This window comes from Halichoerus grypus, chromosome 12 (genome assembly GCF_964656455.1).
Source record: "Halichoerus grypus chromosome 12, mHalGry1.hap1.1, whole genome shotgun sequence".
NCBI lineage: Eukaryota > Metazoa > Chordata > Mammalia > Carnivora > Phocidae > Halichoerus > Halichoerus grypus.
The window spans coordinates 74,744,820-74,772,007 of record NC_135723.1 but is presented as its reverse complement, the minus strand read 5'-3'; the positions used below and the strand labels follow the sequence as shown (position 1 = coordinate 74,772,007).

At 38.2% G+C, this 27,188-nt stretch overlaps 1 protein-coding gene across 1 annotated transcript in view; it reads right to left on the bottom strand.

The window, feature by feature from the left end:
- The window catches only part of CFTR (CF transmembrane conductance regulator), a 165,199-nt gene that overhangs the window by 87,088 nt on the left and 50,923 nt on the right, over positions 1–27,188 (bottom strand). The window contains exons 9-12 of the mRNA XM_078059826.1: positions 25,080–25,326; positions 23,062–23,154; positions 16,152–16,334; positions 8,048–8,239 (exon numbers count right to left, since the gene is read on the bottom strand). Of these exons, the coding sequence (XP_077915952.1) occupies positions 8,048–8,239; positions 16,152–16,334; positions 23,062–23,154; positions 25,080–25,326 (715 nt within the window). The remainder of the gene's footprint in view (positions 1–8,047; positions 8,240–16,151; positions 16,335–23,061; positions 23,155–25,079; positions 25,327–27,188) is intronic.

Genomic DNA, 27,188 nt, shown 5'->3' with positions numbered 1-27,188 from the left:
TCAACTTTTTAATTTAGTAAATTTGAATCGAGGCTAGCTAAACCTTCTGAATAAAAATTAGGTATTATAGACTTCGTTCTGAAAGACATTGATGGTAATACAATTGTCATTTCGGGGGCTGATTTGTTAAGAGAACACTTGTACTCAGAATTTTTAGAAAAACCGTTTCTCTTCCTACAAAGACCTTTATGAACATGACTGAGTTCTAAGGTTCTATGAAAATATAAGTGTAAGATCTTCCCTTGATCTTGTTTTATTAGCCATTGTTACAAAGAGGAAAATTCCAAGAGTTTTGCTCAGAATCCCAGTTCTTCAGGAGGGATGAAACCTTAGGCATAGACATAATGATACATCATGGCTTTTACTTTCGGAAAACTTCATGATTTTTTTGTTTTGTTTTTTAATACGAAAACCTACCTTAAATATCTTCATTTCATTATTTATTCACGAGATAGCCTAGTCCCAGACCATTATAATTAAATTTTTATAATACTGTTCTGTTGACTTGCCCAAATCTTCCTAAGACGAGCAGTCTTACAGTTATTTTGGTTTTAGAGATGTAAAACTCTCATTTGTTAAGCTGATAATTAATTCCAGGATTTGTAATTTCAATTCCTAAAGTCAGGTTCACACTGTTAGAATTCAGCACAGTTTCTCTTTGATGCAAACTCTAAGCAAAGTTGTCACTGGATAACGAGAAAGTGAGAATTCAATGGACCGATGTGTGCAAAGTGCTTAGCACAGCAGAGCTGACATGTGCTCACTAGACAGATGTTAGCTAGTGTTTATTTTTAAGTTCCAGGGCTCAGATGAAGTGAAATAACAGTTCAGTTCAGGAAACGCTATGGCATTTCTGTTAGGTTCTGGTTCAATGGTTTTATAAAATAAATGTACTTGCTTCATATTACAGTAAATAAATGGCAGTGCTTTCCAACTTAATTACCTATTAGGAGAAAATTACAGGTGGTTCATGGTGCAGTCATTAAGTGTGGTTTATTCTGGTTTAGGGGACATAGTTCAATGTGTTTCAAATATCTGTTTTACGTCTCCATTATGTCTTGGCTGCTACTGAATGCAAATGTTAATTCATATGGCCTCTTTTTATTTACAGATCTCTCAAATGAACATTCCTGAATTCTCCTATATTGGTGGACTGACCATCCAAAGGTTAAGCCTCTGTTCATACAGGTTAGTTTTGGCCAGATCTGGATATCCAGAGGTCAAATTCAATTTAATTAGACTTGCGGTATGTGCATGATGGAATTTATTTTCCAGAACAGTCCTTAACTCATTTCTTTGCTTACTTCCCTCCCAAGTTTTTCATATTTCTTGCCAATTTCCCTCCCAAGTTTTTTTTTTTTCCTTTAGCAACTTCTTGCCAATTTTCCTCCTAATTTGTTTTCTTCTAGTGACTTAAAGATGAAAACTGCCAAGCAGTGGTGGTAGAGAAAACACACACAGATTTTAATTCTGCAACTTAACATAGTAAATATTTTTATTACAATGCATATATAATGGCTGCCAAGACAAATACTTAATGAAGACCATTTTGCGGTTACAAAAGGATCTCAACAGCTCTGTGGAAACCGATTACATATCCGAAGTCCCTAGCTGCTTCTCATATCCCACGCCCCACCTCCCACCACGCACTATCATAAAAGCCAAACCCAGGTACTTTTACGAGAGAGTGAGTCACTGAATATAGTCAGTCCAACTACCCATTATCCAAACACCAGCCTGCCTAGAATTCTCTTGCTGTCAGCTGTGGGGCTCTGTGGTAGGGCAAGGTATTGGTGAAGTGTAAAAAAAAAAAAAAAGCAGTATCCTGGAAATAAAAAAAGACAAGAGAACAATGAAATCTGTCCCTCTTTTAATAATGAAACAGGGTTACAATCTCCTTAAGGGACCTTAAGGGATAAGTAAGTTAATAAGGGCCCAGTTACACAGAGTCCTCTTTTTAAGCTAGCAAAATCCCCAGTGCTGGTTACAAAAGCAAACAAATATTTAGGAGGACCCTCAGGGCCAGTCTGGTTACATGGAAAGAAAAGAATAAGTTAATGGGCACCGGGATATAAAATGGTATCTTAAAAAAAAAACCAAACAACTCTACATTTGTCTAGGAATCCATGGTACCATCATCTAGATCCAAAGTAGGAAACGTAAAGCAAGACATGGAGATGTTCCTAAAGGAGCACTGAAGGCGAAGGACCTGCACCTGACTTGCTCCCTCGTGTCTGCACCCTACAAGTCATTCTATCAGCACAGAGCTGTCTCCATGCCCTTCCCCGTGATAACGTCTTCAAGCTATCCCTCTGAGGGAAGAGTTTTCAACAAACTGAAATCGGAAAACTATGTGAAATATGTTGTGCATGCTGTTTCCCAACCACGCCAATTTACACCTACCTGCCCGCTCCTAGGACAGCATACATCACTACATACCAAGTGCTCTGTAGATATTAGAGCTGAACAAAAACACAAAAATGAGGAAGAAAATATCCCATTCTCATCTCCAGTTCCAAGTCTGGCTGGAGCACGTTCAGAAACAGATCAACGCTGGCCGTCAAAATGAAAACAGGTGGACTCACAGCTGTTTGTACTGGGGGCCAGGGGCCACAGGGGGGACGCGGCCAGGGTGACTGTGGCGGGCACCAGCCGCTCCACCCTCAGGGACACTGCGGGTGTGTCGTGGTCCTCCGCTCCAAACTCCCCCACGCTCAAAAAAGAAAAACTTCCCTTGGGAAGGCCCCCACTGGCCTCTTCTTGAAAGGTGGGGAACACTTGTTTAACAACGACATGAAAATTACCAAAATTGGAAACTCTTAAGGACTGAAAATAGAGGAGACCTTTGGTTTTGACTAAGATAGTCCAGCACTTCTAATTCCTTTCATTACTCCAGGAGTAACGTCCTCCCGCCATGGAATCAGCATCTCCTCCAACCCTGAGACTGCAAGGCTCGGAGGGGAACACATGCTGAGCACAATTCCCGGAATGGCATGCCTACTCCAAAGTACTGCTGAAACGGTCACCTCATAAGAATTCACCAGACTGCCTCTCCACGCCCTGCGTGGAATATACCAAAATAAACTTTTAAGAGTCACGGCTCTCAAGCAATTCACCATGTAGTTGGATAGGTAACAACATACAGGGAATATTCAGCAACAAGAAGAGAAGCAGACACGCTATACATTCAGTGTATTCACTGCATTTGCCAGTCTCAAGTACAAAGAATTTAGGGTGCTGGATGTGTTTGCCTATTATAAGATGACTGGAAAGACCTAGTTGCAAAAGTCAGCAGGACAGGAGGGAGCAGGGACCCAGAGATCATTAGAAACAAAAACCTGGGGCACCTGGGTGGCTCAGTCGTTAAGCGTCTGCCTTCGGCTCAGGTCATGATCCCAGGGTCCTGGGATCGAGCCCCACATCGGGCTCCCCACTCAGCAGGAAGCCTGCTTCTCCCTCTCCCACTCCCCCTGCTTGTGTTCCCTCTCTCGCTCTCTCTCTCTGTCAAATAAATAAATAAAATATTTTTAAAAAAAAGAAATGAAAAGCTAAGTGTTTTGACAATTTAAGGCAAAGGGGAAGAAGAGCCAAGTGTGCATTACAAAAGCAAGATGCACGTCATCATCGTTATAACAATTACTTATTCAAGCCCACCTACTGGTGTCCTCCACTGGAAACTTTGTTAGTAAGACCTGTGATCTTTCTGCCTTGATCAGATGTCTCAGTTCTATGTAATTCACCTCCACGTGCTTCCTTCCTAAACCCATAGCAATCCTACCTGTCCCCCTTTCCAGTTCCCGTTGTGCAGGGAATCCTTAATCCTAAATCACTGTCTTTCTTCTAATTTCTTCAGAAAAAAAAACCCTCAGTCTTCCCTGAAGGCCCATTTTCCCTGATGCCCTTTCCTTTGGATGGAAATAGTATATAAATATGGCATTCTTGATCTCCTCACAATGCCTCTGCTTAACTTCTGTTTCTCTTGTCCCTCACAACCATTATCTGGATTACTGAAATAGCTCCTGCTAGTCTCCCCTCTAGTCAGAACAGCAAATACTACTACTACCACTATTATTAGTACTACTACTATTACTACTACTATTACTACTACTGGCTGTTTTATTTATTAAGTACTTTTGGTGTGCCAGAAAAATCTACAAAACTCTACAAAATAAATAATATAATCTCCATATTACAGAGGATAAAACTCAGTGTATAATAGGATTAAGTAACTTTCTTTAGTAACCTAACTCTGTCAAATTTCAAGATATACGTTCTTCCTGCCATCCCACAGTTTCAAAATGCACCCACCTTAATTCTGTTTCTCATATTACAGCCAAAGTGATATATCTAAAATGCAAAACTGCCTGCATCCTTCTTCCCCTGATTAAACCTCTCCAAGACAAAATTCCTGAGACTGGTGTACAAGGCCCCCAGGCCATGGTCCTCTGGGTTCATTCCTCCCTCCACACTCAGTGTCCCCCAGTTATACTCTGGTTCTATGAAGATGCTTGTGGTTCCCTGCACTAACCAACTGGTTTCACATCCTGTGTTTCTGCTCAGTTGCTTTTGTCCAGAATACCCTTCCCATTTTTACTCATCCATCGGACTGCCCACTTTTACAGAAAGCCTTTCCTAAAATGCTGAGGCAAGCCAAAAGCCCTCAACTGGGCTTCCGCAATGCCCTAAGAATACCTTTATCCCAACACTTGCTATCTCTTTCTGTATGTTTTCCCCCAACCAACCTATAAGTTATTTGAGGGAAGGGATAATGTTTTCATTTTGTACCCGCCCTGACCCCACCACAGTGAACAGTGTCTGGTACAGAGTCATGTTTTGGGGTGTGAAAGGCACATAGAAACTAGAATCGCCTCCCAACCCCATTGCCATTTCTGGAGCATGCAACCAATGTGCCTGAACTCCAAACTGTCCAATGCCATCTGTTTTCTTCCATAGAATACTCCAACTTTTGTTGATTGGGTCATGAAGAACAACTACCATATTTACAGATAACAACTTTTATCATTTTTTCTTATAACCACTTTCGTCATCATCAAAATTCACATTGATGACTTTTCATGGCCATCATGGTTCCCCATCTTAATTACACCAAGTTCCATTGTATTTCCATAGTAGTCACTCACTAACAAGAACTGACTCTAAGAACGTATTTATCTTACATCACACTCTCTAGCAGTATTCTCCACCTCAGAACAAAGTAGAAATGAGATAATATTTACTGAATGGCTAATTTACACCAGATGCTATGTTACGCACCATATATTTATCCCATTTAATTTTCTCAATAATCCAGTTACCATTTATTCATTAATCTCCCACTTCTTCAGACCAACCTAACCTTCTCTCTACTTTATTGGCAGCTCTAATGTTCTTAATCAAAAAAATTCCTCCAAAGCCATCAATTTCACTCTTGTCACCATTGGAATTCCACAGTGAATCATTCTATTAGAGGACATTAGCCTTGTACCTCCTTTGAAGGTTATTCCTTACATCAGGCAGATGGAGATCGATTCCTATACTCCCTCTTTTCATTCCTACAGAAATGGCTCTTTCATTTTCTATTAGAGCACCAATTACATTTCTTATTGATATGTTTCTTTCCCCTGCTGGTCCATGAACCTCTCAAGTATAAGGATCTTATTCTATTCATATTTTTACAAAATGCAGCAAGTCTTAAATGTTTTCAAAATGAAGACTTCTTAACTTTTTCTAGTTTAAAAGTTTATTTGGGCATAAAAGGCCATATATTGAATGTTTGCATTTGTGTTAAATATCCAGAACAGGAAAATTTTAGAGGCAGCAGGTAGATTGGTGGTTGTTTAGAACCAGGTGTGTGTGTTGGGGGGCAGGGTAGGTATGAAGAAATGGAAACTGATAGCTAATGACACTTCTTTCAGAGGAGTTGAAGATGTGGTGATGGGTATATGGCCCTGTGAATATACTAAAAAACACTAACATACACTTTAAAAATAATTTTGAGGTTGGTCATAGAATGAGAAAAGAAAAGAATATGCTCTTCTTGCTCTTATCCTCTTTTCTTTCATTATTTTTAATAGCTTTATTGTGATATAATTCACATACCATACAATAGTTCACAAAAACGCAGATCACTATGACATGAACCCTTTAGATAATGGACTATGTATTTTTCAGCTTGGTTTTCCCACTTAACACAGTATTCAAGTCAGTAAATACTCATTTCATGAATGAGGGACCCCCAGCTCTGAATTTACTATTAGTAATATAGCTATGCCCTATTTGGATTAAATATACTTTCATTTGGTGGAATCAAATCACCACTTACGAAATTATTTCTATGAGAAAAAGTATATTCAAAGCAAAAAAGTTAAGCCTACCAGAAACCTTCCAACACCTTTCAACTAATAAATAAAGCCTATGATTTACCTAGCAAGACACAACCACTCCTACATCCCAGTCCGCACCTAGACAAATACCTCTAGTCTCTAAAAACACCCAGATTTTTGGTGTTGTTGTTTAATAACAAATCTCCTGAGAGTTTCAACCTCCAGGTTGTGAAATACTATTCTTGGAAGAAGAGCTTTTGAGGAATGAAGAGTATCTTCTTCAAGATAAATCCAATACTTTTTCAGGATGGTTTTTATTGTTATTATGTTTTCATGTATAGAAAATAAGAGAATGGAGCTCTAAAAAACTCCCATTGAATGGGTCAGTATATACATGGAGAGCCATTTGTACAGTGGAGGCATCTCTCTTTTGTAAGAATTGCGGCTTCTATCTAACTGACAATTAGCCTTTTTCTATTTTTCATGCACTGTATTTAAGTTTCATTTTATTCCCACCGCAATTTTTTTTTTCATAAAAGGTGACTTAAAGAAACCCACTAGTGTCAAATGCCACCTATTAAAGATAGTGACTTTGGGGTGTTTTTGTTTGTTTGTTTATTTGTTTGTTTTTTGAGAGAGGGCACAAGCAGAGGTGGAGGGGAGAGGAAGAGAAGGGCTGGATCAATCATGACCCTTAGATCATGACCTGAGCCCAAATCAAGAGTCAGACGCTTCACCGACTGAGCAACCCAGGTGCCCCAAAGACAGTGACTTTGAATCAAGATCACTATTCAGGCAATACTGGTGATAAGCCTCAAAATGATATATTCTCTGACTTAACATTTACATCAATAATTATTGAACCCTGCACCATACAATTTATGTATTGAATAGCACAAGATCCACATACTGGCTTCACTGGGAATATTTCACATATTTTCAGTTAATTAGCCCATTCCCCCAATGTTATTATAAAATGAGTCAAGGGGCGCCTAGGTGGCTCAGTCGTTAAGCGTCTGCCTTCGGCTCGGGTCATGATCCCAGGGGTCCTGGGATCGAGCCCCGCATCGGGCTCCCTGCTCCGCGGGGAAGCCTGCTTCTCCCTCTCCCGCTCCCCCTGCTTGTGTTCCCTCTCTCGCTGTGTCTGTCTCTGTCAAATAAATAAAATCTTTAAAAAAAATAAAATAAAATAAAATAAAATGAGTCAATAGCATCATCTTCATTTTTCCTCTGTTTCAGAGAATGACAGTCACTAGAAGTCATATGACTACATGTTCAGGCCAAAGGATAAAATATAATCACAATTTTATCTCTGATTCTCTACTGGCAGGTCAATGTTCATTCCATTAGGCTATAGTGGTTATTAAAATTATTAAAATCCTCTCATGTAACTTTGAAGTATCTTTTAAAAAATGCATGCCATATAACACATTGAGGATATGTGTCACTAATGAGTCAATAAAATTCTCTCCATTTCATAAAGAGTTTTTATTGTAACCATATCAGCCCAACTTTTTAAAAATAAATTGTACCTTCTCTATGTTTTTGTAAGTCTCTTAAAGCAGGGGTCAGATATTTTATTAGTTGATTTACTCAGAGTAGTTTGCCCATGTTGGAAACTTGATTAATATACATTGACTGATTGAATAGGGGGCTAATTATATACCTTTGGTAGTTTGAAGATTTCATATGCATAATCAGAAGTATGTCACATAGTTACTTACCTCCTCCAGTTGGCATGCTTTGATGACACTCCTATATCTATACTCATCATAGGAAACGCCAAAGATGATGTTTTCTTTAATGGTGCCAGGCATGATCCAAGAAAACTGAGAGCAGAATGAAATTCTTCCACTGTGCTTAATTCTACCCTCTGAAGGCTCCAGTTCTCCCATAATCATCATTAGAAGTGAAGTCTGGAAACAAAACCATGGTTATTAAGTTAAATCATTTGATCAAATCACTCTCAGAATACGCCACCTCCAACTATCATCCTAAGCAGAGGCATCTGTTCTGATTTTTAAAGGATTCTATATTAATTCATTTGATTCAAAATTTATTAAGCACTTCTTGTTCTGGATATGCTGCTATGCACAAAAGATACAAAGAGGAATAAAAGAGACAATTACAGTGGAGTATGATAAGTGCTATGGTAGAGGTTCACAGGGATGGAGAACCTGATTCAGATCATTGTGATGGGTTTGGAGGATGTCAGGGAAAGATTAGTACAGCTAACATTCGTTGAGTACTCGGTCTATGCTGGGTGCTGTTCTATGTGATTTAACTGCATTCATTTATTTAATTCTCACAATAACCCAACAAGGTAGATTCAATATGATCTTCATCTAACAAAGAAGGGATCAGTTAAAAAAAGATATAGACATAATATTGTTTCCATGAGCCCTTCTTGAAGAAACAAGGATAAAATCATCCAAAAGATGACTGAAGAAACTTCACCAAAAGGACTATCAGTGAGCAAAGACTTTATATAAAAGACTGTGAACTAAAATTTAAACTAATGTGGGAATTAGAGTTGAAGAAGAGAATTTAAATACATTATATGCCCTGACAATAAGAAAAGTTTTAAGTAAAACACAAACAAAACAAAGGAAATGGGGTATAAAGGAAATTTGCTGATTGCCTTATCAAGAAAAGCTGGAAGTCAAAGGATATCATTTAAACATAACACACTGGGTAACAGAAGCTTAAGCATATTTAACAATACAAAGATAAAGCATTAAGAAAGATAATACTACTGACTAAAATTGAGTAGAAGAGAAGGAGGCAGCAGAGAAAGAAAAAACATTGCTTTTATCGGAGTTCACGTTAGGTAATAAAAGAAAGAAAAACCCAAAGACTTAATGTAAAGTTATTATAAATATAACCTCTATGACAAATTACCTCCCCCACCTCTAAAAGTTGGAAGGTCCTAGGGCTCACACCTCGACCCCTTTCCCTTCTTATGCATACTCTGTCCTTTGGAATCTCATGTGGCCTCAAGTTTTTGTACTGCCAGTCCCCACCCCTTTGAAATCAGACCTGTAATTGCTTCTCGGCCTTTTGGTTAAGATCAAGTGAAACCAGACCTGTATATCCAATTAACATCCCAACTTGGATGCTGAATATGCATTATAAACTTAATGTTCTAAAATCTAGCTCCACCCAAACCAGTTTCTCCTATAATCTTCTCAGGTAATGGTACCCTCAAGCTTCCAGTTACTCAGTCCTTGGACTCATCCTCGACTCTTCCATTTTTTTCATATGCCACTTGCAATCTAATTCTGTGGTATCTTTCTTAGAAACAGTCCTGAATCTGACTACTACTTCCATCACTACCTGGATTAAGCGAACATCATCTCCTGCCCAGTTAGCACAATAGCCTCCTAACTCATGCCCTTGTTTCTGCCCTTGTCTCTCTACAACCTATTTTCAAAGGGGCCCCATCAAAACCTAAGTCGAATCATGTTACTTTTCTGCTTAAAACCTTCCAATGGCCTCTCATTTCCTCAGCAAGAAAAGCCTTACTTTTTCCAAGCCCCTTTGTAAGGCCCTTGAGGCTCCTTTATAAGAGCCCAAGTAATGGTCTAGCCTGCACTACTCCTCTGACAGCTCTATTCTCTACGGCTGACTCTGTGCCAACCCCACCGACCTCCTTGCTGTTCTGTGAACGGTACGGGCCCAGTTCCCTTTCAAGGCTTTGCTCCGCCCTCTCTCTGCAAGACTCTTCTGCAGGTAGCCACACGACCTTGGCCCTCACCTCCTTCAAGTCTCTGCTCGAATGTTACCTTTCAGTGTGGCCTTCTCTATCTCCCCTATTTAAAATTGCACGCCATCACCAATCTTCTCTCTGCTTTATCTTTATAGCATTTCCCATCAGGTAATATTCCATATACTCATTTTTTGTTTGTTTGTCTCCCACTAGAATGTGAGCTCCTTGGATGGGGATGAGAATATGTTGTAGGTTTTATTCACTATTATATCTTCAGGGCCTAGAATAATACTTGGCACAAAGTAGCGACTCAATAAATTTGTTAAATGATATAATTTAATAATATGATACACTATATTAAATTATAAGGGCTCAATAACTTTAAAAATGAATTACTGTTACATAAGAAACAAGCCAATGGGGGAGAAGAACCATGAGAGACTATGGACTCTGAGAAACAAACTGAGGGTTCTAGAGGGGAGCGGGGTGGGGGGATGGGATAGCCTGCTGATGGGTATTAAAGAGGGCACGTACTGCATGGAGCACTGGGTGTTATACGCAAACAATGAATCATGGAACACTACATCAAAAATTAATGATGTAACGTATGGTGATTAACATAACATAATAAAATAAATAAATAAATAAATAAAAGAAACAAGCCAATGGAACAGAAATAAAACTACAAACCAGAACCAAATGCACAAAGGAACTAGTATTCAATAAAGGTGGCATCTAAAATCAGTGGGGAAAGATGGATTATTCAATAAATGGTGTCGGATGCTGGAACGCCATCCAGAGGGCAAACAAAAAAATTGTGTCCACACCTCATACTATATTCATGACGAATTCCAAATAGGTCAAAGAAAAAGTACAAAAACAAGACCTTAAAATCCTTAAAGAAAACACTAGGGGATGCCTAAAGGGGAAAAAAAGCAACTGTGGAGTAAGAAAGGCTTTTTATCTCAAAATCCAGAAGTCATAAAATAAAAGATAAATCAAACCACATTAAAAAAAAAAACTTGTGCATAGAAAACAAAAGACAAAAGTGCAAAACTGAAATATTTGCAACTTAGAACACACAAAAGAATAATTTCTCTCTAAAGAAGTGATTCTAAAATCAAAAGGAAAAAAGAAAGCAAACCCATTAAAAAATGTACCAAGTATGTGAACAGTTATTTCACCAAAAATGAAAGTAGAGGAGGCCTTTAAACATATGAAAAGATATTGTACTTTATTCATAATAAGAGAAACGCAAATTAAAAATACATGGATATGCCACTTCCTCCTAGAATAAGACTGGAAAAAATTTAAAAATTAGATAACATCATCTGCTGGCGATGCTATGGAGAAATCCTACTTTTATATAGATCATACGGTACACACATAGATTAGTGCAAACTTCAGGGACAGAAGCTCAAGGAATACACAAATGCTTTACCATTTCTAGGAAGCTATCCTACTGATACACTTGCAGATGTGCTAAATGGCACGTGTGCAAGGATATTCACAGTGTCATTTTTGTGTTAGCAAAACACTAGAAACAACCCAAATATCAATTGATGACTCATTACATTATACAACATCCACCTGTATAGTAGAATACTATGCAGCTATATATATATATATATATATATTCAAAAAATTAAGATTGGCTACCTGGGCTGGGGGACAGAATGGTCGAAAGTGGAAAATAGAGCAGAGACAGAGTGAAAAGGAAATTTCTCCAGTTTTTATATATCTTAATTTTCTAGAGTTTTTAATCGTCAGTTAAATTTTAATAAATAATAATATCACCTAAAATATATTAGGAAGAAGGCAGGATTAGGTAACAGACATCTTTGTGATATCGATTTCAGTATATTTTATAATTTTTGTTATATGAAGGACAAAATCTAAAATATTTTATTTCTATGTAAAATCCTTTTGTATAAAAATTAAAGCTAGAAGCAATATTTATTTTTTAAATATTTTAGAAGCAATATTTTAATATAGTACAGCTTTATAAACCCAAACAATGGAAAAGATCTGCCTATCCATGTTAAATCTATATAATATTGATATTATATATATGTTAATATTAATGTTGATGTTAATACTTATTAATATAATATAAATATAAAAATAATTATATACAAAATACATAAAATATATAAAAATTATTTATCAATATTTTGGTATTTTGAGAGATAGGACATTAAGTGAAACCATCACTGAACATATATATATATATATACACACACTGACAAGAAAATGTTGATAAAACTTCACAGACATTTGTATTTTATTTTAAATGTAAACAAAAGCAGGCACTGATAGCTCTTCTACACATCTGTTGCTCCATTACTATAAAACCACGCTAAAATCTAGTACCAGGGAAAGGCCAGGAGGGATGACAGAAACTATGTGGTGTCAGGGTTGTCAGCAAGACCACAGAATCCTTCAGCTGTGATGCGGACAACGGAAGAAATGAAAATCCCGCCCCCCCCCCGCCCTCCCCTCCCGCCCTGGGGGAGATGCCACAAGCCATCCTCAGTCAAGGGTACCCAGTGGTGCAGACTCTTAAACCAATTTTGCTTAATTAAAATAATTCACAGAAGTTTCATAAATGAAAGACAACGTAGATTAGAACAAAAAAATCTGTCTTCTCAAAGATGTTCGATTAAATAAATGTGTGTTAAGCACTAGGACAGTCCTCGGAATACAGAATAAAGACAAGGGTCCCTTACAGTCTAGACAATTGTAACAGGAAAGAGGGATAAAATTAAACCTGACCTTAGTGTTTTAAGAAAATAACATATGTTAATATATATATAAATATTTGTAACTTTGGAAAATCTAGAGATACAAAATACACCCAAAATCTCAGAGATAGCAATTTGATCAATAAATGTCCTTCCAGACACACGTATACATATATACATGCTTTTATAAAACACAAGTCATTATGGATGTGACATTTTGTAACTTGCTCTTTCTTAACAGCATATCATACATATCCTTCACAGTCATTTTTAACATCCTTTTTACTGACTGAATAACATGCCATTCTATACACCAAAATTTATCTAACCAATTCTTTAATATAGACATTTAGGGGCCCCTCCAGTTTTTGGATATGGAAACAATGTTGTGATGAATATCTTTATGCTATAAAATCTCTGCAAGCATACCAGGCTGTCATACAAGTAGAATTATTCGGTTATCTTGAAGGCTTGTGATATACCAAACTGAGTGTGATGGGACTTGACTTCAAATGTTAATATCTGCAACTATTCAATTTTATATGTTAGCTAGATCTTCTGTCCAGTCGATTATAAAATACTCCATTCCTAGCATGGAGGACATTAGGAGAAGGAAGGGAAAAAAAGGGGGGGGAATTGGAGGGAGAGATGAACCATGAGAGACTATGGACTCTGAGAAACAAACAGGGTTTTGGGGGGGAGGGGGGATTGGTTAGCCCAGTGATGGGTATTAAGGAGGGCACGTACTGCATGGAGCACTGGGTGTTATAAGAAAACAATGGATCGTGGATCACCACATCAAAAACCAATGATGTATTGTATGGTGACTAACATAACATAATAAAATTAAAAAAAAAAAATACTCCATTCCTAATACTGTGAAAAGGCTCCCTCCTGGATTGAGCTGCCAAGCCCTCAGAAGAGTTTAATTATCCCTAAGGAACCACTGCCTTCCTCTGACTTGGTCTTCAGAGCTACTTCCCAGAAGATGCAACTGCAACTCCAGCCAGCAATTATCTGCTCATCAATTCTTAATAAAATTGCCTGAAATTTAATTGCTGGTAAGTCTTATAATTGGTGAATCCAAAGCTATTTTTGTATACCTTTCGAAGAAGTAACTTTAAACATATAAACAGAATTTTAAAAATTATATGAAACATAATTACCTCCCACCAGCAAACTTTCTTGTTTAGACCATCTATAATTTGCTGATGAACAACTCCTCCTATTGTTATCTTTTTATTTTAATAGTGAAAATTGCTACTAATATTATATAAGAAACAGAAGGAAAAAATGATACTTAAAAGGAGGAACAAGTTCTCCTAAGAAAAGAATATACAAGTACAGCTACTTTATTTAAAAAGCCTGTTTCACATGTAGAAAAAGAGAATTGGAAAGAGAAATAAGCAAACTGTATTACTAACATTGTGGACACCAAATTCAATGACTAGACATTTTCTGTAGCATTTTGTTTCCCAAGTTTCAAATTAAATTCTTCAAAAATATTGTTCTTCCTATATATTAATGAATGTCTTTCAGAAATGTTTCTTAATTTCTACTTTTATTTACATTTTTATCTTACAGCAGCAGTGCCCCTTCCTTCCTTCCTTCCTTCCTTCCTACCTTCCTACCTTCCCTCCTTCCTTCCTTTGCTTTCATCCTTGAGTTCAACTCTTTAGCTGTTTTTGCTTTTTAACATGTAAATTTTTGTCAGACGTATCTCTAAATATTCTTGGTTTATAATAAGTTGGGATGGGGGTAGGGAGTAGGAAACGGACCAGCATTGAATAAATTAACATTCCTATGTATTTCTTTCCAAAATCTATTCCACTCAGTAATTTTTCCTCATAATAAATCCTACGCAAGTCTGAGTCCATTCTCTAAAATCCTGAATCAACAAAATAGGGACCTTCTGCCTATGTGGTTCTGAGGTTAAATCTACACCATGATTTTCCTGGACTAGCTCTGAAAAAAAACTGTCTATGCCAAAGATTGGTAAAAATGAATGGTTCATTTATTCGATAAAGTTACTGAATGTCCACCATGTATAAGACACTTTGTTGACTTATATATGAAATCTAAAAAACAAAAGGAAAGAATAAACAAACAAAAAGCAAAAAAAGACCCATAAATACAGAAAACAATCTGATGTTTGCCAGAGGGGAGAGGTGTGGGGGGATGGGCAAAATGAGTAAAGGGGAGTGGGAGATACAGGCTTCCAGTTACGGAATGAATAAGTCACATGGATGAAAGGTACAGCAAAGGGAATATATCCAATGGTATTGTAATAGCGTTGTATGGGACAGATGGTAGCTACATTTGTGAGCATAGCGTAATGTATAGAAGTGTTCAATTGTTATATTGTATGCCGGAAATTAAGGTAACATTGGGTGTCAACTATGCTCCAATCTAAAAAAAGAAAAGAGTGTGGAGGTTCCTCAAAAATTTAAAAAGAGAGCTACCCTATGACCCAGCAATTGCACTACTGGGTATTTACCCCAAAGACACAGATGTAGTGAAAAGAAGGGCCATATGCACCCCAATGGTCATAGCAGCAATGTCCGCGATAGCCAAACTGTGGAAAGACCCGAGATGCCCTTCAACAGATGAATGGATAAAGAAGATGTGGTCCATATATACAATGGAGTATTACTCAGCCATCAGAAAGGATGAATACCCAACTTTTACATCAACATGGATGGGACTGGAGGAGATTATGCTAAGGGAAATAAGGCAAGCAGAGAAAGTCAATTATCATATGGTTTCACTTATTTGTGGAACATAAGGAATAGCATGGAGGACACTAGGAGAAGGAAGGGAAAAATGGGGGGGGAATTGGAGGGAGAGATGAACCATGAGAGACTATAGACTCTGAGAAACAAACAGGGTTTTGGGGGGGGGAGGGGGGATTGGTTAGCCCGGTGATGGGTATTAAGGAGGGCATGTACTGCATGGAGCACTGGGTGTTATACAAAAACAATGGATTGTGGATCACCACATCAAAAACTAATGATGTATTGTATGGTGACTAACATAACATAATAACATTTTAAAAAAAGAAAGAAAAGAAGAAAAAAATTTAATAAATGTAAAGATCAGCACATGCATGGGGGCGGGGGGAAAAACACTGTGTTGTGTGCCATATACCATATAAAGATGCAGAAGAAAAAGTCACTGAAGTAATATGAAGAAAAAAAAAAGACTAGAGAATATTATCAGTGGAATAATTTATATAAGGGACACTATATCCAGGTGTTCTCCTACTACCGATGTAAGAATTTCTCCAACATACCCTCTTACACTACAGACAAACTAGGAAAAGAAAGAAGTGCACGCCAAATTAAGTTCTCCACAGTGAGGAATAGAAGACATTACCTTGCCTGCTCCGGTAGATCCAGCAACCGCCAACAGCTGTCCTCTTTCTATCTTAAAACTGATGTCTTTCAGGACAGGAGCACCAAGAAGTGAGAAGTTGCTGAAGAAGAGGCTGTTATCACCATTGGAAATTTTTCTGTCATTACTGTTTTGTTTTGCTTTCTCAAGTAATTCCCCAAATCCCTGAAAAAAAGAAAATACAGAAAATGCAAAGGTAGATTTTTCAGGTATTTTCAATAGGTATTTGTTTTATGTATTATGAAAAACACATGGCACCTGATCCATTCTTTTTTTTTTTTTTAAGATTTTATTTATTTACTGACAGAGAGAGAGAGTACAAGCAGGCGGAGCGGCAGACAGAGGGAGAGGGAGGGGCAGGCTCCCCGCGGAGCAAGGGGCCCGATGCGGGGCTCGATTCCAGGACCCCGGGATCATGGCCCGAGCCGAAGGCAGATGCTTAACAGACTGAGCCACCCAGGCGCCCCACCTGATCCATACTTTATAGCATGTAATTATATAGTATATGAGTTCTAGAGTACATGATGCAAAACACTGAAAATTTTAATAAAGCATTTAATGGAAACATAATTTCAATATCCTAGATTGTCACTCACCATTAAATTAAATTAAACTTAATTTAATATTGAAGAAAACATGTACCTTCTTCTATAGGCTGAGCAAATAAATATTATCTAATCCTCAGCACAATAATAACATCAGAGGTAGATTTTACAATCCATCTCTTTCAAAGCGGTAGACTTTGTGACTCAGAGGTGAAATGACTAAAGTTGGCCAGAGTGAAATTACAACCCAACCTGAACCTCTCTTCTAACACACCACTGGCACCATCCTCTAAGAAGCCTAAAGCACTTAAGTAGTTCTTAAGTATAAATGTGATGAGATTGCCAGATAATTCAGATGAATTCCCTTGTATGAGAATAGTTGGGAGGAAGGAATTCCCTTTTGAAAGTTCCCTACTGGGGCGCCTGGGTGGCTCAGTCGTTAAGCGTCTGCCTTTGGCTCGGGTCATGATCCCAGGGTCCTGGGATCGAGCCCCATATGGGGCTCTCTGCTCAGCAGGAAGCCTGCTTCTTCCTCTCCTACTCCCCCTGCTTCTGTTCCCTCTCTCCTGTCTCTCTCTCTCAAATAAATAAATAAATAAATAAATAAATAAACTTTAAAAAAAAGAAAGAAAAAGAAAGTTCCCTGCTTCTCTATTGCCCCATGGGAAGCTTTAGGGTAGCGGGGTCTTCAATCCAGAGTAACCAGCCCCAAGGACTGATCAGGAGGAAGCTCGTGCATACAGTCTTGAGGGAATCTATTCCCACATTCTCAACCACCAAATATACTCCTTCCTAAAATCAGTCTGCCTAAGATCTGCTTGCTGTTTGTCATTTCTTCTTTCCCACTTCCCGGCTCACAGTCATACTTGCCTCACTTGACAAAGAAGAGGAGCCTGTCACCAGTCCTAAGTCTTACTGTGCTGTCCCTCCTGGAGTGTAAAAACCTCTAGGACACACACAAGGGGAACAGAGAAGAATAATTTTCTTTCTTGTGAAAGAAAGCAAAGCCAGGAATACTGAAGGAGGTAACATCTCATTTCACTTGAAGGCAATCTATGGGTCTTACCTAGCTTAGAATAAGATTACAGAAATTAGTGGCAGGATAAGGTATTTTAATTAATTATTTGATAACTTAATTTTTAATAATTTAAAAAATTTAGTTGATACACATTAATTATCTTATTAATTTTAAGGTTGCTATACTTTTTCTGACAGAAAGCAAGCTGAATGGCTTTACAATGAGAACTGACTTCATAAATTCATTTATCTTCCATAAACTGAATGCACTCAAACTATAATGCCAAGGTTTTGACAAAAATCCATTTAACATACTTAGACAATATACAATAAACAGGAATTACACCTCTTGCCACCACTTAAAACTACACAAAAATTTATGTCAACTTCACAATGTGTCAGAGATTATGTGTCATAGTTTTTCAAAATTCTTTTAGGTCATACATAAGCAATTAAGTTTGAAGACCACTGCTTTGAGTTCTCATGATATGGATGACCTACGTCCCCCTTAGTCATCAAACAACTAAAAGCAAAGCTTTTAAGAAGTAGACAATAAAAAGTCTTTATAAAATGGGACAAAGGCATTTGTTATTCCCTTATTCATTTATTTTTGTAAAAGATTTATTTATTTATTTTAGAGACAGAGTGTGAGCAGAGGAAGGGGCAGAGGGAGAGGGAAGAATCTCAAGCAGACTCCCCACTGACACAGAGCCTGACCCGGGCTCAATCTCAGGACCCTGTAATCATGACCTGAGCCAAAACCAAGAATTGGACACTCAACCCTCAACCGACGGAGCCACCCAGGCAGCCCTCCCTTATTTATTTATTTGTTTGTTTGTTTGTTTGTTTCACAGCTATTTATTGAGCATCAGCTCTATATTAAAGACCACTTCAAAAATCCCACACAGGAGAATAACGTATGAATATATATTAATACTGAAACATGCTTAGTGCTAGAACTGAAAATCACACCAAATCTTATGGGAGTACATTACAGAGAGCAAGCAACTCAGCCTGGAACTGGACCAAGTAAATGACCTGAGGAGGGATAGAAGTGGGATTTCCAAGACCAAGAAATGGTAGAGGTGCTCCAGGAAGACAGATCTGCATGTACGATGGTTTAGGCTTAAAAAAACAGCATGTCTCAGCAGTGGTGAGTGGCCAGGTCAGATGTATGTGGCAAAATGACAAAAGGTGTCCTTGTAAGATGGGCAACGCAGGCTGTTGAAGGACTTGTGCCATGCTTGGAAGTGGGACTTTTAACCGATAAGCATGTGGACCCATGGAAGGCTGTTGTGGCTAATAATCTTTATTTCTGATTATAGAAGACACTTATTTCAAGAAATTTGGAGAATACAGAAAAGCAAAACAAATAGAAATCACTTGTAGTACTACTACTGAGAAGAAACCATACATAACATTTCAACTGAAATCCCTCCACTTTCTTGGGGCGCCTGACTGGCTCAGTCGGTTAAGCGTCTGCCTTCAGCTCAGGCCATGATTCCCAGGTCCTGGGATCGAGCCCACATCAGGCTCCCTGCTCAGTGGGGAATCTGCTTCTCCCTCTCCCTCTGCCCCTCCCCGCTTCTTGTGTTCTCGGTGACTCTCTCTGTCTCTCTCAAATAAATAAATAAATAATCTTTAAAAAAAAGAAATCCCTCCACTTTCTTATGTATATAGATATATACAATTTTGTATATAAATATATACATATAACCAGAGATGAAAGGTACAGCATAGAGAATACAGTCAATATTATTGTAATAACTCTGTATGGTGACAGATGGTTTCTACACTTATCATGGTGAGCATTTCATAATGTATATAATTGTTGAATCACTATGTTGTATACCTGAAACTAACATAATAGGTCAACTATATTTCAATAAAATATATATATATTTTACAAAATTAAGAAAAAATAAGGTGGTGACCCACTTTTTATGACTTATAATAAATCATCAATATTTTCATATACCATTAAATACTATTTTAATATAATTTTTAGTTGTAAGATAGTATCCAAGAGTATGGATAAACTATTCGCATGTACTTTGTTATAAACTGGGGAGCACTTTTTTTTTGTAAAAATTCCCACAAGTGGAGTTTCCAGAGCAAAAGACATATGAAATTCCAAGTCTTGTCAATAGTAGTTCTAAATTTTCTTCCACCAATAATTATATGAGAGTGCTTGTTTTCAAGAACCCTTATCGACACTGATTTTTGGTTTGGGATTTGTTTTAACTTTTTTTTTGTAGTTTTATAGGTGAAAATGGAATCTCCCTATTGATCTTATTTTTATTTATTTGCTCCCTAATAAGATTGAACTTTTTCCATGTTTACATGTCCCCTGTAGTTGTGCATGAAACGGTTACGATATCCTTTGTCTTTACCCTATTCTTGTGACATATCAACTAGCTGGCTAATGGTTGACAAGTCATTGTTAACATTCTGAACTTCAGTCTCTGGTGTTGTTGAGGGTATTAAATGAGATCATGTATGTGAAAGCAATATACCGTAAAGCAGCAGTCACTCTTTTTTGTTTTGTTTTGTTTAAATAAAGAGCAGTATGGTGCGTGGTAAAGCATTTTGGAGTCAGAGAAACTTAGGCTGACCTTTTAGCTCTTCCCTAATTTGTTGTCTAATTTTGTTCTAGTTGCTTAAACTAAGTTTCAGCTTCCTAATAAGTAAGTAGTAATTTTACCCACTCCCAGTCCTGGATTGAGGGCAGAATCATATATAATTCACCAGGGACTTGCCCCTTGGGTGCTGTTGATGCCAACAAAGGAAATAGCAAATACACTGGGAGGAGAGGGTGTGTGAAGCTTGGCGAGTGATGAATGTGAAGTGCTTGAGGAGCATGCAGGAAATTTAGAAATGCATAAGAGAAGTTCAGGAAAGAAACTGGGGCCAGAAATTGGCATTTGAGACTCATCAGTACATTGATCGCAGTTTGCCCTGAGCTTGAGGTCACCCACAGGGGGCATGAAATGCTAGAAGAAAGCCTAAATGGGGACCCCATGCCCATCACCATGGAAGCAGCAGGCAGGGAAGAGGTAGAAGTCATGGTCTGAGGATAAAATAATATGGAAAGAGTGGTTGCACTAAAGCTAAGTGATCAATTCAAGAAGAAAGGAACCATTCTGATGTGTCGGCGAGGGCAGAATCCAGACTGCGGTAGGGAGCAGCCCATGAAAGATGAGGAAATAACAACAGGCGTGACAACAAAGGGACAGAGAGGGATAAGGTTTGGAGGATGAAGGTGGGTGGACAAAAGCAAGGGAAGACTTTTTTTTCAACTGGAAAACATTTGAATGGGAAAAGGAGTCAGTTGAAAGGAGATGTTGAAGCTCTTAGAGAGAGGTCTGCTGGCCCCTTGTTCTAAGAAGATGAAGCGAAGTAGTAATAGCTCAGTCAAGGGCAGGGAGAAACATCTATCTTTCTCTTAGACATGAAGGAAGGAGGAACACATAATTCCAAGGGTGAACAGGGAAGTTGGAAGCATTCATACATGATAATGGCTTCTCTTTTCTTTCTGTTTTGTAGAAGGCAACTTCTCTCAGATCCTGAGAGAAGTTGGGGCTTTCGGGAAAGTGATAAAAATCTGGAATAGCTTCTGGGGAAATGGTAAAGAAAATTAATTAAGACAAATGAAAAGATTTCCCAAGAAGGTTTACAGGCCCCACTAAGGTTGAGACAAGAACAGTGTAAAGCCTACAAATGATTTTATGATTTTCCTAGACAGCACCTACCTCACCAAGGTCCATAAAGTAACGTTTTGCAGGAAAGGAGCCAGTGGAAGGAAATGGGAATTGAGAGAGTTGTAGGAGAAGAACTGAAATGACTGGTCTTGGAATAAGCAGAGATTGTACCAGGCAGGGTCCAAAGGGAGCACTGAAGAGACTAGAAACCTTGAACCTGAAAGACTACTGTAAAGGTGGGATTTAGAGACAGACAGAGCTGGACAGTTAGGAAATTCTGGGCTGAGAAGAGATTTCAGAGTGTAACATTTCGAAACAAGCACCACTATCCTGAGCAAATGTGATCAAGAAGTGTCCAGAATTTGGCAGGTGATAGTCAAAGACTGGAGGATGAGGATATAGCCAGATGGGAGGCAACAGTTGGGTGAACGGATTGTAGACTATGACTTCTGGGCCCAAATTCTGGCTTCGGCCCCTACCAGTTGTGTGAGCTGAGCCAGAACCCTTAACTTTTCTTAGCATCCACTTTCTTATCAGTAAATTACTTAGGTCACAGGAATGTTAAGTGAATTAAATGAGACAACACGTATCGAGCACTTATCCTAGGGCCTGGCACAGAGTAAGGGTTTGAGCATGTTACCTATTTTATTAGATGGAAGGAGAGGGTAATGGAAGATTTTTGCAGCAGAGCAGGGAAACGATTTCGTCTGAAATTAGGAGGGAAAATGTTAAACTTCTTATTTTTCCCTCATGCCGAGAACGGCCTTTGAAGCTCCTAAAAACAAAGAAGTAAAATCAATCTGATCCCTTTCTGACCTGACATTTTCCCACAAACAATTTTGCTAGGCAGATAAAGAATTATTCTCTAACCTGTACCTTTAAAAGTGAAGTGAAGTGAAGGCCTCGCTGTCAAGTTGCTTATATAAATAAAACCAGTTGCAGATATTTTGGAAAATGTAGAAATAGGACACTGGTTTCGTAACTCCTATCTTTACTCGGCAGATATCAGCGATAAGGAAAGAGGAACTCAGTAGGTGTTCTCAATCATCAAATATTGCTTCTTGAGAGGCTGAACATCCTTGATAATATTTTTCTGACTTTGAGATATACGAGAGAATTTTTAATAGTGAATGGATATAAGTAAAAATAGAAAACAACACATGGATGTATCTCTCCTACATCTTTATGTTGACCGGTGTATGCAAACACATTGGACTGGAACTTGAGATCAGAGAAAGGAGCATTTCTTGAGGAACTATTATGTGCGTGGTACTCTGCTGAGCGCTTCACACTTCACAACAAACTCGCAAGAAACCAGGCACTGGTTGCAAGGGAAATATTAATATTTCATGTTACAGATGGAGAACCACAGGCTCCACAAGAAATTCAATCTAAATTACACACAATAAATGGTGGAGCCAAAATTCAAGCCCTGCTCTTACCAGGCTCCAGAACCTCTGAGGTTTGCATTACTTCCTAATCTTAATTGATCCAGTAAGTGCAGCGGCTCCCCTCTCAGCACTACCAGTTCAATTATCGTTCTAACTTTCTTGTCTATTAGGGTGAAAACCAGATTTGCAAAGGAGAAAATGCTGAAGTATTTACAGCAAACAATTAAAAAATTCTGACCTCCTCCCAGAAGGCTGTTACATTCTCCATCACTACTTCTGTAGTTGTTAAGTTATATTCCAACGTCTTATACTCTTGCTTTTGTAAGAAATCCTGTTTACAAAAGAAGGCAAAAACATATTGTAGAACTAGAATAGCATTATTGCTTTATTACACCTATTTTACACTCTAATAGTTCTGTATCCTGTATTTGGGTTTTATGAAGATTTATGAATAGATTAGAAATTACTTCTTAATAAAATAATCGTTCTCAGTGTTCTAAAGTTATTTGCCAAGCACTAGGATTTATCACATTTGAAAGGCACTCTTAAAACATGTGCTATTTTATAGAACTGTTTTTATACATTAGATTTTAACACGCAACTGATTCTTCCTTCTACACTTACATGTTAACCTGGGTGATAAATTTATAAGCCCTCCCTGAATTACCCTCCAATGTGCCTCAATTCAACAATTAGGACAGAGAGAAAGCTAATGTCTTCACGTCTACAGCACCCTCCTTATTTGAGGCATCGATAGCATCACTTCTCTGGGTTACGTAAAGGTATGAAAATCTGATATAACTGATTTTAAAGCATCGAACCTCGACTCTAAAAGAAGGGTTCTATTAGACATTATTAGGGCTCTATGAGGGAAGGCGGAGCATCAGGAAGAATAAAGTCCTGAAGTCCTACCACAGCAGGTATTGAGGACAGCCTGCTCCTTGCCTCGCTTTTGCTTTTTCTCCTCTACTCTTCTCTCACTCACTATCTCTACCTTGGTTTCTCTCTTTTTCTCCCAGTTTTGTTTCTCTGACTATGTTCCTGTTCAGTGACTCTCCCTGTCTTTGTGATGTTCTCTCTTCAAGTCTGTATGTATGTTCATTTTTTCTCTCTCTCTTCTCTATCTCTATCTCTATCTCTCTCAGTTGAGAAGGGTTAACAGAAGAAATAAGATTAGTCTAAGAGCTGCTATGGGTTCTGAACTACATTCCCCAATTTGTCTAACTCACAGATCTCAAACTCACATATTTTCAAAATGATAAATTTAAGGAGGGTGGCTGAGTAGAGACTGCGTAGAACGGGAGAGAGCAGGCCCTCTTTGAGGGGGGGGAGTTGCCACAGCTTATAAGGGAAGAGGACCCAGTTACTATATATTCCAATTCTTCAAAAGAGGCTGAAGACATGATTTATTGAATATGTAACATCACCCAACTTTTAAATGCTGGCAACTAATGCAAATGGGCTGTTTGTTTGTTTGTTTTTAATTTAAAGATCAAGTGAAACAGGTTCAAGGCCAAAATTAGGTCCATGGGCCACCATTGGCAAAGTCTGGCCAAGATTACATAATGGCAGAACCACCTAAAAGTGGTTCACCCTTCACCCTCATTTTTCTTTCTATCACAGTGATTTATTTTCTGGTTAAACATTTAAGTGGATATCAAAAAAGTATAAGAATACATTTTTGATCTGTATATTAATTATAAAAATTATAACCACACATAAATTCATGGTGGTGATTCAATTAGCTTTATATATACCAGTATAATCACCTGAGGACTTTAGAACTTCTCCTCCAAGCTACCAGCTACATCAGCATTGCTAGGATGTGACATAAAATGCCATTCTCATCTATCTTACGTTCTGGAAAGTAGGTTGAAAATTTTTTAAAGGTTTAAGGTGAACATTCTTAGTTTTAGCTGGAATGTTTTATGACTTCCTGGTGAATCTGCTACCATCTTTTGCACATTTGCCAAGTTCATTAGAACTGATCTACTGGTTGATTAAATAAAATTCTCCAGATTACAGAAACAATATTTTCTTCAACTTCTTTGACTTGAGAGAATCTCACAGACCTTCATTTATTTCACTGGGCTTTCATCACAAGGGCTCATTAGACTACACATAGACATCAAGAGAGGAAATCCTGTGCATCGAACAGGCCCAAGACCAAGACTTTGTCTCCAGAGAGTTTACTTACTAGAAAAGTTCAAAACTGTTCTAAAATCATTGCATACGATGCCCAGTTAGGTACATTACCTGTATTTTGTTTATTGCTCCCAGGGAGTCATACCAGGTTTGTACAGCCCAGGGGAACTGCCGAGTGACTGCCATGCGCAAAACGATGCAGAATGAGATGGTTGTGAATATTTTTCGGAGGATGATTGTTTTGTTCAGTGCATAGGGAAGCACAGATAAAAACACCACAAAGAACCCTGAGAAGAAGAAGACTGAGCTATTGCAGTATCTCACATAGGCTGCCTTCCGGGTCAGTTTCAGTTCTGTTCTATAAAAAAAAAAATATAAAATTTGGGATGCTTATTAACTTTTCAAATACCGGGCATCTTGGAATGTAAAACCTGAACAGAAGCTCTCAAGGCTTTCTGTGTTCTGATCCTAGCTCCACCCTATATGAGCCGTGTGACCTTGGGCAAGTTATTTAATCTCTCTGGGCCTCAGTTACCTTCTCTGAGAGGGGGATGGTAATGAATGCACCAGTGTCTTGGACATCATACCTGTAAATATTATTTTTAAATTATAATTCATAATCTCAATTATTAATTCTATTGCTATGATGACAGTATTTCAATATCTTTAATCACTTCATTATTACTTTGTAAGATTAGTAAAGATTTTGATTCAAATTTTTTATTTGTTGGTTGGTGTTTTAAGTAATTAAGTGTGGAAATGAGGACAACATTGCAAGATTTATAAAGGAAAAATATACTTTTGTGATTCCCTAATGGATTCTTAACATTTTAGAAATTCTAGCTTGGCTTTGGGGAACACTGAAAACAACAGATAAGCAGCAAAGGAGGGGTTTCTCAACCCTTAGCATGGGTGAAAATCACCTGACAAACTCGTTAAAATGCAGCCTCAGGCCCACCACCCGGAGATACTGACTGACTGAGTTTTCAATAGGCTTCCAGAATCCACGTTTTAACAAGAACCCAAGTGATTCTGTTGCAGGTAGCTCTTGAAAAGTTACAGAAGAGTGGCTACTATAGCTTCTCTGTCTCTCAGTTTAGTATAATTATTTGCAAAAATCATTTTTTAAAGATTTTATTTCTAAGTCATCTCTACACCCATCATGGGGCTCAAACCCACAACTCCAACATCAAGAATCACACGCTCCAATGACTGAGCCAGCCAGGTGCCCCTGCAACAATCATTTTTTACTTCTGATCTTCTAGTCTAAACTGCAAATGTGAATTTTTTTTTTTTTTTTTAAACACACAGAGAAGAGGTTTCAGTGCTCTAGCAGACAGAAAACAGGGAGTGCCAACGCTGGTAATAAGAGAGAACAATGCTGCCTTCAACCTCCATCCCACTCTGCCGGGACCAGAAAAGTTAGAGTCCGTTGTGATCCTCCTATTCGGCTCTTGCAGGGGGAAAGGCAGCCATGAACAGACGCGCAGAGGGTTCTGGGGGGGAGCGAGCAACAGCACCAGCTGTGCCTGGCACGTGGGGGCTAGTTTCACACGTGTAGAATTCAGAGAAGTTCTCATTCTCAAGTCGTAGAATTCAGAAAAAAAAAAAACTTTCGGTTTTTTTTTTTTTTTAGTCTGAGAAAAAGTCTAATCCTGAGCACCCTGATAAAGAACATGAAGTTCCACATGCCCAACCTAGACCATCATTCACAATGTAATATGGTCTAATGCTTAGTTAGTTCAATCACTTGGCACTGAAGGCAGACTGTGATTTTGGAATCTCACTGGGGTTTGACCCCTGGCTCTGCCAGCGATAGCCATGCCTTCTTAAGCCAACTGCTCTTCCCTTTGATCCTACAGAATCCAAGTGTGTAGAAGGGAAACATACCATCTCCCAGGCAGAGTCATTGCCAAGAGAAATGAGAGCACAGCAGAGGGTCTGGCACTGAGAATCTATGCTTAGAATCCTTAGTCCTCAACAGAAAAAAAGAATAATAGTGGCTAGGTTGATGTTAATAAAAGGCTAGAAAACCTTGTTCACAAAAATGTTCACAAATTTGTGAAAAGTGTTGTTGAAATGTATTAGAAACTGTTGAGGAAAATGGAAGAAGTGGTATGACAAGAAAAGAATAATGGACTCAGAAACATTTCTAAGGATCACCCAGAAAGCAGTACTCTCTGTAATAAAATCACTTGTACTTTATGAGTCATAAAAATA